Source organism: Erythrolamprus reginae, chromosome 2 (genome assembly GCF_031021105.1).
Source record: "Erythrolamprus reginae isolate rEryReg1 chromosome 2, rEryReg1.hap1, whole genome shotgun sequence".
NCBI lineage: Eukaryota > Metazoa > Chordata > Lepidosauria > Squamata > Dipsadidae > Erythrolamprus > Erythrolamprus reginae.
In genome coordinates this window covers 109,175,456-109,187,511 of record NC_091951.1, presented here as the reverse complement: position 1 = coordinate 109,187,511, position 12,056 = coordinate 109,175,456, and the positions used below count along the sequence as shown (strand labels likewise).

Here is a 12,056-nt window from a genome sequence, read left to right as displayed (position 1 = left end):
CAAGGAACATAACCATATACTGTCTCAAATGATGAAATGCTTTCATTTAATATATTTTCTTTACTGTGAAAATATGACAATTGTTCCTCTCTTGTTAGTATAGTATCCAGTGACATGTGTGACATGTAAGATTTCAGGAGAAAATGTATCAATTGCGAACCTGAAATATATATGATAAAATCACAGTATATCTTTTCTCTTCTCAAGAAGCAGGAGGCTTCTTTTCTTCTCTTTTTGTAGAACACAATGAGGACATTTGATAGTCTGCTATCTTGCTCAAAATTCCGTATTGCATTATTAAAAACAATCATGAACTGTGGCAGAAAGTATCTGTGGAATACTTCTTTGTCATATCAACAATCCCAGATAACACAGAGGAGAAGTAAAGAAGAAAAAAAGTCTCTGAATTACAAAATAATTTGCAAAGTGACAGAGTTGAATTAAATACCGAGAAAGATGCTGCTGATTTCAGAAACTGAGTTTTAGGGTTTGGGAGATATGCCTTAAAGCAGGGGTGCCAAACTTGATTTCATTGAGCGCCACATTAGGGATGTGTTTGATTTTGGGCGGGCGGGTGTGTGTGGCCAGAGGGCGGGGTCTAGGCAGCTTGACATCACTCCTGTTGAGCATGCCTGTGGTGGCCCGAGAGCTCTGCCAGCAAAAACAGGCTCCTGAGATCCTTTTCCCTGGTAGAGGCCCCCCAGGTGGGTTCGCTGTTTCTAGGGCAGCCCTGTGGGCCAGATCTAAGCACCCCACAGGCCAAATCCAGCCCACGGGCCTTGATTTTGACAGCCCTGCCTTAAAGCTTTCTCCTTTAAGGATGTGGGGGCTCTCTTGGATCTAGCACTCATGTTGGACAATCAAATAACTTCAGTGACCAAAAGTGGGTCTTTTATCAGAGTTTGCTGAAAATCCAGGTTCACTCCTACCTAAAGGAGAAGGACCTGGTTTGGGTAGGTCATGTGGTATTCTCAAGGTTGGTGAATTGTAAAGCTGTTGTTTCACCAGTGCTTGAAACTGTGTCCAGAAATTGTTGTTGGTCAGAAGGCAGAAGCATTCTGGTTGTCCATAATAACTCACCTGTTGAAATAGCTTCACATTTCTGAGGCCAATTCAAAATGTCCACAATGGCATATATAGTAAGTACTTACATAGCTGTGACCAAGCTACTTATTGGACTATTCCTGTATAATTGACCATTATTTAAAATGGGATTGGGCAGCATAGAAGTCAAAATAAATACATAAATCAATAAATATTTAGGGACATAAATATAATTAACACCAACAACTGATTAGGCTTTTTCTATGGTAGGGCCAACGTGAATGGTAGAGAATACACAATATACATTTTGTCATTTTGTCTTTATTGTGATTAGGAAAGAACATCTGCAGTTATTTTTGTAATAATTAAGAAAAGAAATGCTTTTGTTTTGCTTAGAGGATCAAATATTTAAATGCCTTTTTGCAGTAATGTCTAAGCAAACTTCTGTGGAGAATATATCTCGGAGTCTATTTTATTCCCTATGGCTAGAACAGAATTCTTTTTTGGCCAAGTGTGATTGGGCACACAAGGAAATTGCCACTGGTGCATAAACTCTCAGTGTACATACAAGCATCGGGTGATAAATCATGATCATAATCATAACCCTATCATAATAAATCATAAGATAGACCACTCAGTGATAGACATAAGATACTAAATAAAACAAACAGCACAAATTGTAACAACAACGAGATAGTCATAAGATGCCAAAGGAATAAGTAATATGAAAGATAAGAATAAATAATAGTAATATAGCCGTACTACTTGGTTTGATATCCTAGGGCAGTGATGGTGAACCTATGGCACGGGTGACACAGGTGGCACGCGGAGCCATATCTGCCGGTACACGAGCCATTGCCCTAGTTCAGCTCCAGTGTGCTCGCACAGAGGCTCTGGGAGGGCATTTTTGGCTTCCAGAGAGCTTCTGGGGGGATGAGGGAGGGCATTTTTACCCTCTCCTGACTCCAGGGAGGCCTTTGGAGACTGGAGTGTGTGAAACATGACCCTACTGGGCCCACCAGAAGTTTGGAAACAGGCTATTTCCGGCTTCCAGTGGGCCACCAGGTGGTGGGGGAAGCTGTTTTCATCCTCCCCAGACATTGAATTATGGGTGTGGGCACATATTAGTGCGTGCCCATGCTCTTTTGGCACCCGAGGGAAAAAAGGTTCACCATCACTGTCCTAGGGCATAAGAGAGTGTTGTGGGAATTAGAAAATGCAGGCACAAATGCAAAAACTCACACAAAGATCCATGCTTACCATCTGTCCAGGATATGTCCAGATGTAATCAATCAACTCAATGCCTTTTACGGCACATGTCACAACGATATTGTCACCTTGTTTCAAAACAGTTTGCACTGCACTGATAGAAACATTGATATAAGATGTAGGATCTGGAACTGTAAAAGAACAAAACTAGTGAATAGGGAAGAAAGTTAGCTCACAGCAACTTATATTAAAAAAACAAAGAAAGAAACAATTGCAGCAAACTCAATCAATATGCTGTTGTCTCAGAGTGAGAAATTTGTTTTCTGTGGGTTTCACTGCATGGGCAATTTGAAAACTTCAATATTAATAAAGCATAAGATGTTAACAGTGAATAATAACTAGTCCAGAATGGAACTACAACAAGAGGCCCTAAAGTGGAGTTCTTGATGGTCTCTGGGTTTAGCTGTTTGCTTGGAGATGTTTCATTACCCAGCTAGGTAACACCCTCAGGCTAATGATGTTAGTTGGGTCATAAAATAAGTTGGGTAATAATTAGGTAATAAAAAACAATGAAGCTCAGAGAGCACCAAGGACTCCATAGTTCATCTCTGAGGTTAATACTTTCCACCCACCAGAATGAGGGTGGGTGGAATGAGCAGAGTCCGCTCTTTCATCTTTATTTTTAAATATAGGGCTTCTCTTCTGTGTGGCATTCCCATGGTTGGGTGGTGCAGTGGTTATAGAGTGCAGTATTGCAGGCCAATTCTGTTGACTGCCAGTAGTTCGATTATGATAGGCTTAAGGTTGATTCAGCCTTCCCTCCTTCCAAGGTGGGTAAAATGGCTGGGGACAATATGCTGACTCTGTAAACTGCTTAGAGAGGGCTATAAAAGTACTGTGAAGCTGTATATAAGTCTAAGTACTATTCCTAATGCATCCTATCTAGGCTAACGTCTTATTTTCATTCAGAGATTCCTTTGTGCTCCACACACTGCCTAATCCTATGACGATAGTGCAAACATGTAAACAATGATCTAAGATTCACCTTCAAGATTGTAGACATAGAACGTTTCAGACTCAAACTCTTCATCGTCTATCATTGCCTTGCAGATGTAGACCTTGTCTTCAAACTGCCCTTTAAAGCCTTGCTGTGGAAAATACATTCCAGGGACTGGATCATTTTCTCTCTTTTCTTGAAGAGAGACCGTGGCATTGGGGTTTGTCACACGGCAAGGAATAATGACTTCACTATGGCCTGTGCTGAACACAAAGGTGTCTTCATGTTTACTTGGTAGGAAAGGTAGGGAGAGATCTAGGAAGAAGAATGGAGAAAAGCTGGTTTTGTCATCAACTGGACTGAAGACAGATTGATTTTCTTCAAACAGCCTCCTAGATGCAATAAGGGATACACTTATGCCAGAGCAGCTCAGTATGGAATGTGGAGGAGAAATGCAACAATGATATTTTCTTTGCACAGAGATGTGGGTTGGTTCCTCTCTATTACACTGCTTCACAATATAATAGATGTGTGTGTGTATTGGGGGTTAGCATGTGTATAAGTGTATGAGTGCATATACAGGTACATCTCCACAGCTGCTATGATAGGTATTGGTTTTAAATAGGCTGCAAGGTTGTAACTTTTATATATGGAGGCAGCAGAGGAATTTGTCTCAAGGGAAAAAACCTTCTGTGTTAATCCTGTAGTGAAACCATAGATTGGTTCGAAGGAGGAACAGGATTTTTACCTCCATCTCAAAGTCTTTATGCTCATACATGAAATTTGTCAGGTTCTGCATTACATTGGTGGCCACAACCATAGCTCAAAAGTAGGTGGCACTTAAGGTATACAGTATATGAAAAACAAAAAAAAGATATTTACATTTAGGCATCCTACTTCAACTTTTGACCTCTTCCCCATCAGGTAGAGATGACAGTAGGAAAGAAGCAAATACTGTATTATTAATATTTTAGGAAAAGTATTGTGGACTGGAAAATGGGTACATTTGACTGAGCTATCTGGAAAAAGCCATGTTTACATCCAGAACGGAGAGCCCTTGCCTTTTCTTCTTCTGAACCTCCAGTTCATTCCACAGAACCAAATTCCTGTCTACACATGAAGCATAAATTATGGGATTAGAAGAATCAAAGTTGTGCAATACCTGGTACAAAAACGTAGATGGCCTTTCTATCCAGGGATTGGTCGTCAGTACAGGAATATTCACCTGTGTCCAAACCAGTCACGTTCCTTAACGTGAGGGTGTTGGTAAAAATGGTGCCCGTTTTCCCTGGGACAGTGCCTAATTTGGTATGCTTGTTGTCTATTTTCCAGATAACCTCATTGTGGCCTGAACATTTCAGGGTAAAATCAGTGTAGAGGTTGAGGACAACTTCGTGGGCACTTGGAGTAATTTCCAGGGAGCTGATTTCTTTCGCACCTATAAGAGATCATTTGGAAATCAATGAGCAAGACAGGATAACATAGGGGATAGTGGGAGAGTGTAGAGAGACAAACGTAAGGACAGGGATAAAAACAAGGCAACATGTTTCTGTAAAATCTAAACATTTGAACTGCTTGAAAAGCAAAATCATTTTCCATTTGGAGGCAGGGGCTAGAGGCCAGTCAGTCAAGATATCTAACTAAAAACGAATTCATTGCCATGAATGAAAGGGTCTTGTTTTCTATCCTTTTCTTTGTAGGAAGAGCCTGAGATTGGTCTCCGGCAGAACAATAAATTATGAGTAATTGCATGATATGAGTATAATTCCGGCATTGTGTACAGAACCACTGGAAAACTCCAGTATAATACAGACTTTTTTTTCCTTCTTCCTAGAACATGGCATATTCTGACCCATTAATTTTGACCCCTGCTACTGAAGTGTCTGCTGTGATCAGTGTTGAAGAAATCTAAACAAGCTAAGGATCAAAATGAAAATTGTCAGGAAATCCATGGGAAATGATACAGTAGGCAGCATTTTCCTGAATTGCTTCCTACGAATCTCAACAATGTGCCTCTTTTCTCTGCTGGCAGTAGCAGCAGGCAAACAACTCACCTCTTTCAAAACTTCCACATCCTTTCCTAAATAGACAATTCCCCAACAAGAAGACGGCTTCTCTTTTTGGATAACTTACTCACCACATATTGATTTGCAATACCTGCAACACCTGTTGACCTTCCTTATCCAAGACCGCTTTTTCCTTGCAGACTACAATTCCCTGTCTAGTTCAGCCATCATCACCGCAGAGAAATTGAATCTGCCACCTTAATATCCTTATGAAGTTCAGTAGGGACATTTAACTATTATGTATGGACACACCAAAAGCATCATGTTTATGATCCATAGCCCACACTCAACCAGATCCATACAGTCCTTCTTCTGCAGGGACTTTGTAGAAGATGGGGCTAATATAGAGGCAGCTCAGAACATACCAGCTGAGTCGGCCACCTAATTTCAGCCAGAAGAGCTAAACTAAGGACTCAGGACTAGCAATCTGTCCATGTAAGCTAGCAATTTCCATACAACTAGGATAATGTCTATGTTTTTTTAAAAATCCCACGGAAATTGCAAAACAAGTGTTGCCATGAATTAATGTCCTAAAAATAAAGTTGCAATCAGATAAGGACCTACCAAAGATTAATTACTACTGTTTTTAAAAGTACCCTTGCTCAGATGCACACATCGGGTCAGAAATCCTCATGATGAATAACTTCAGAGAGTTGTAGTTGTAAAATTCATGTGCAGTGAAGAATTTATCACTGTCTGAACCCAACTGGCTGTCACCTTATGGAAACTTTCATTAACCAGAAGGACCGTTGAACTTACCTGAACGGTCTTCTCGATGCACTGCAAGGAGAGTCCAACGTGGGTATTTCTCCAGTCTCATTGGAAGGGACTGAGTTTAATTTAAATATTATTAATATTATGCAGGTACCGCCCCCTAGCCCACCAGTCAATGAGAAAACGAAGGAGCAGTAAACTATGAACTTTTATTTTCAACTGGAAGGCAACGTCAATTCAAACGAAACACAACCCCAAACCAGATAATGCCCTGGTCCAACAAGCCAGGCGGGTTTGGACTCTCCTTGCAGTGCATCGAGAAGACCATTCAGGTAAGTTCAACGGTCCTTCTCCAATGCACTTGCAAGGAGAGTCCAACGTGGGATGTACCCAAGCCATAATGAAACAAGGGGAGGGATAAGACTGGACCAAGGGCGTTCAAGTTGAGCATACCCTTTGCAACACCCTCCTCCCAAAGGCTGCCTCCGTACAGGCAAATGAGTCAATCCGGTAATGCTTGATGAAGGTAGACGGAGCTGCCCATGTGGCTGCTCTACATATATCTTCAATCGAAGCCTGTGTAGCCCAGGCCGCAGAGGTAGCTGCGCTACGAGTGGAGTGTGCTGTTATTCCCTGAGGAACAGTCTGTCCTGCTGCTTTATAAGCCTCTGTGATACATTCTCTTATCCAACAGCTGATGGTTTGAGATGAGACTCTCATGCCCGTTCTCCGGGAAGAAAAGGACACAAAGAGTGCCTCCGATGTTCTGGATGTCTGTGTTCTACTGATATAAATTTTAACGGCACGTCTTACGTCTACTTTATGCCATCTCAGTTCTGATGGGTGTGTGCTGTGTGTGCAGAAGTCCAGTAGTACTATCTCCTGTGCTCTATGAAAACGGGAGTTGACTTTAGGAATAAAAATTGGGTCTAATCTGAGTACAACTCTGTTTGGATGAAATATACAGAGGTCAGGTCTCATCGATAAGGCTGACAGTTCTGATACACGTCTAGCCGATGTGATTGCGACTAAGAATGCTGTCTTGATTTATTTATTTATTTATTTATTATTTGGATTTGTATGCCGCCCCTCTCCGAAGACTCGGGGCGGCTCACAACAAGTGTAAAACAAATCATAAATAATTCAATTAATTAAAATATTTAAAGATTTAAAAAACCCCATATACTAACAGACACACACACAGGCATACCATGTATAAATTAAATGTGCCCAGGGGGAGATGTTTAGTTCCCCCATGCCTGACGGCAAAGGTGGGTTTTGAGGAGTTTATGGAAGGCAGGAAGAGTAGGGGCAGTTCTGATCTCCGGGGGGAGTTGGTTCCAGAGAGTCGGTACCGCCACAGAGAAGGCTCTCCCCCTGGGGCCCGCCAACCGACATTGTTTAGTTGACAGGACCCGGAGGAGGCCCACTCTGTGGGACCTAATCGGTCGCTGGGATTCGTGCGGCAGAAGGCGGTCTCGGAGGTATTCTGGTCCGATGCCATGAAGGGCTTTAAAGGTCATAACCAACACTTTGAATTGTGACCGGAAACTGATCGGCAGCCAATGCAGACTGCGGAGTGATGGTGAAACATGGGCATACCTGGGTAAGCCCATGACTGCTCTCGCAGCTGCATTCTGCACGATCTGAAGTTTCCGAACACTTTTCAAAGGTAGCCCCATGTAGAGAGCATTACAGTAGTCGAAACTCGAGGTGATGAGGGCATGAGTGACTGTGAGCAATGAGTCCCGGTCCAGATAGGGCCACAACTGGTGCACCAGGCGAACCTGGGCAAACGCCCCCCTCGCCACAGCTGAGAGATGGTTTTCTAATGTGAGCTGTGGATCGAGGAGGATGCCCAAGTTGCGGACCCTCTCTGAGGGGGTCAGTAATTCCCCCCCCAGGGTAATGGACGGACAGATGGGATTGTCCTTGGGAGGCAGAACCCACAGCCACTCTGTCTTATCCGGGTTGAGTTTGAGTCTGTTGACACCCATCCAGGCCCCAACAGCCTCCAGCACTTCCACCGCTTCGTTGACTGGGCATGGGGTGGAGATGTAAAGCTGGGTATCATCGGCATATTGATGATACCTCACCCCATGTCCTTGGATGATCTCATCCAGCGGTTTCATGTAGATGTTAAATAGCAAGGGGGAGAGGACCAACCCCTGAGGCACTCCACAAGGGAGAGACCTCGGAGCCGACCTCTGACCCCCCACTAACACCGACTGCGACCGGCCAGAGAGGTAGGAGGAGAACCACTGAAGCACAGTGCCTCCCACCCCCAACCCCTCCAACCGGTGCAGAAGGATACCATGGTCGATGGTATCGAAAGCCGCTGAGAGATCGAGGAGCACCAGGACAGAGAATAAACCCCTGTCCCGGGCCCGCCAGAGATCATCCATCAACGCGACCAAAGCGGTTTCCGTGCTGTAACCGGGCCTGAAACCCGACTGCTGGGGACCTAGATAATCGGCTTCTTCCAAGGACCGCTGGAGCTGGAGTGCCACCACCTTCTCAACAACCTTCCCCATAAAGGTTGGAGACTGGACAATAGTTGTTAAGTACGGCTGGGTCCAGGGAAGGCTTCTTGAGGAGGGGGCGCACAAGCGCTTCTTTATAGAGTGTTGGAAAAACTCCCCTCCCCAAGGAAGCGTTGGTGATCTCCTGGGCCCAGCTCCATGTCACCTCCCTGCTGGCCGAGACCAACCAGGAGGGACACGGATCCAGTAGACAGGTGGCGGAACTCACAGCTCCAATGACCTTGTCCACTTCCTCAGGTGTCACCAGATCAAACTCTTCCCAGACAGGTGGACATGTACGTGCCCCAGTCACCTCGACTGACTCATTGTCAGTCGACTCTGTTTTACAATTGGAGTCGAGGTCGGCCCGGATCTGAGCGACTTTATCAGCGAAAAACGTGTTAAACTCCTCGGCGCTACTCTGCAAGGGCTCCCCAACTCCCTCCTGATTAAGAAGGGAGCGGGTCACCCTAAACAGAGCGGCCGGGCGGGATTCCGCTGATGCAATCAAGGCGGCATGGTACGCGCATCTTGCCGCCTTGAGCGCCACTTTGTAAGTCTTAATAAAAGCTCTTACAAGTGTTCGATCAGATTCAGACCTACTCTTCCTCCATCGCTTCTCTAGACGTCTCTTTTGGCGTTTCAACTCCCGGAGCTCCTCGTTGAACCATGGAGCTCTACGGGGTCTAGCGCCACGGAGAGGTCGCAAAGGCGCAATCCGGTCGAGAGCCTCCGCAGCAGCCGTATTCCAGGCCTCCGCAAGAGACTCCGCCGAACTGTGGATGAGTGCCTCTGGAATAACCCCAAGCGCCGTCTGAAAGCCCTCTGGGTCCATCAGGCGTCTGGGGCGGAACATCTTCATTGGTTCCGCCTCCCTGCGGGGAAGGATTGGAGCCAGGAAGTCAAGCCGTAGTAGAAAATGGTCTGACCATGACAAAGGCAATGCTTCTAAGCCCCTTAGTCTCAGACCATTTCTCAATTGCTCGGAAAGGAATACCATGTCAGGCGCGTGCCCTCCCTCGTGAGTCGGACCCTGTACTACTTGAGTCAGGTCCATGGCTGTCATGGTGGCCATGAACTCCTGTGCCAACCCAGAGGTTTCGCCGAGTGACGGCAGGTTGAAGTCCCCCAGGACAATGAGTCCGGGGAACTCCACCGCCAACCCGGCTACCTCCTCGAGTAGCACAGGCAGGGCTTTTGACACGCAGCTGGGAGGCAGGTACGTGAGAAATAAGCCCACCTGGACCCCTAAGTCCAACTTCAACAAGAGAGACTCGCAACCCGCAATTTCCGGAGCAATGAGTCTACGCAGGCAAAGGCTCTCCCTGGCTATAATAGCCACTCCCCCCCCTTCCCTGGGGTCGAGGTTGATGCCATATCCGAAACCCGGCTGGGCAAATTTCAGAGAGAGGAACACGTCCCTCCGGGCCCAGCCAGGTTTCGGTAATACACGCCAGGTCGGCCTCCTCATCCAGGATCAAATCCCGGATGAGGAGAGCTTTATTTACCACCGACCTGGCGTTAAGCAGCAGCAACCTGAGTCCAGGGCCAGAGTTACACTCATCACCAGTACTCAAGATTGGGCTCACAGAGCCAGAACAAGGGACCGTTATTAAGCAACGGTCCCTCGTTCCCCTGGAACGGCTAGCTCTGTGGCCCCCGCCATATCTGCCTCTCCCCAGCAACACAGGGATATTCTGACCCTCTGCCACCCCAGAGATCAGTGCCCCTTCCTCTCCCGTCTCCCGAGCGTCAGGTGGGCCAAATCTATCATTCACACTACTATCAAACCACTCATCCATACCATAACCCCCCACCCACCCACCAACCTAATTATACCAATCATTCCCAGTCACTTATCCCAGTCATCCATTACTTAGCACCCCAATTATATTAAAAAACAATTAAATTTATAACAGTATAAAATAACAATTGATAAAAAATTTAAAACACTAAAACATTAAAATTATACTTATATAAATATAGGATAAAATTATAAATTAGTAAAAATTGATTTTCTTTGATGGTATAAAATCAGATCTTAAAACATTTTATAATCATCAGTAATCAATCAGTCAGTCCAGGTACGATGTTCCTTGGTCTCCATGGTCTAAGGTCTTAGTCTAGTTCAAAGAGTCTTGATGTTAAACCTCCTCTCTTCCTAGCTGTCTTTTTAAAATCAGACCACAAGGGGGCATAGTTCTTCAATCCATCCACAATCCACATAGTTCTTCAATCCATCCACAATCCACAAGGGGGCATAGTTCCTCAGTGGTGATACACACAAATCAGGAATCAAGGTTAAGAGGGGAGGGGGGGAAGTTGGAGAAATAATCCTCAGTTCTTAGTTTTTTTTTGTTGTTGTTTTTTAATCTCCCCCTGGCCCCCAGCAGCTCTCACCCACTGGTGCCATACAGTGGAGGGGGCTAAATTATTGCCCCTAGATGTCTTCATTCATCCATTGGCGTTGAAGCTGGCCACCGCCACTGGGCTCCATTCCTTCCCAAAAAAAAGCTGTCTCTCTCCCCCCGTCGTTCCCCGACACTGCCATCTCGACACCGGACCTCTCACCTCCGGAGTCAGGCTGGAGGTCTATCCCGGCGGGGACTCGGCTCCTCTCGCTCCCCTCGGCTCCTCTCATCGCCTCCCTGCCGGCGCTACGACCCTCCATCCTCCATCCGGTCCGATCCCGCCGCCCTTTCTCCGCATTTCTCCGCACCAACAAGATGTTTCTCCGGTGCCATGCTCTCCCTCGGCTCTCCCACGGCATCTCCACAGCGGTGGCTCGGCGTTCCTCCGTCCTCTCCTTTCTCCAGAAGGCAGCATCTCCCAAAAAGGCTGCTTCCTCTGCGAGGCTCCATCAGACGCCGACGCCGACGCCATCTCCGCGTCTTAACCAGCCACCTCTTCTTGCCGCAGTCTCACTTGGCGTCCCCCCCCAACAGGCGGGGACATTCCCAGCCCTCAAGCTCACAACAACAGGGGGACGAAGTGGCCCGTGGGCTCTGACCCAACATCGACCACCTCAGACCTGGACTGACCCATTTTTCTGATGATTTTCCGTTGTTTCAGAGGAGCAGCGGACCCACCATGCTCCTCACTGCTCGCACAGGAACCGGAAAAGATGGATAAAAGACTAGTGACTTTACAGCTGCTCCCACAGAGAACTGCAATCTTTAAGATTCTCCTCCATCATGGGTTCATAGCCATCCAAAAGTCATCTTGGGTCTTTCCTGAGTGCTCCAATTCAAATCTAGGGAATAACAATGTCAAAGAACCAGCTTTGGCAGCAAAACCAGCATATTGCCAGCAGGAGAGAAAAAACTTCCTACCGGTGAGCAGCCATCTTGGGTTTTTTTTGTTTTTTTTTCTTGATGGATAAGAAGCGTAACGAGACTGTTCTCAATGGCTCAAAGGGTGGAGCTGTCAAGGCCTTCAGAACCAACATTAGATCCCAAGACGGATATCTATGGACTGTCGCCGGCCGGATATTTGACGCTCCTT

The 12,056-nt window shown here is 46.0% G+C and overlaps 1 protein-coding gene across 1 annotated transcript in view; it reads right to left on the bottom strand.

Moving 5' to 3' along the window:
* Positions 1-12,056, bottom strand: part of PDGFRB (platelet derived growth factor receptor beta) — a 134,616-nt gene that overhangs the window by 54,530 nt on the left and 68,030 nt on the right. The window contains exons 3-5 of the mRNA XM_070739072.1: positions 4,413-4,688; positions 3,299-3,565; positions 2,305-2,444 (exon numbers count right to left, since the gene is read on the bottom strand). Coding sequence (XP_070595173.1) covers positions 2,305-2,444; positions 3,299-3,565; positions 4,413-4,688 — 683 coding nt within the window. The remainder of the gene's footprint in view (positions 1-2,304; positions 2,445-3,298; positions 3,566-4,412; positions 4,689-12,056) is intronic.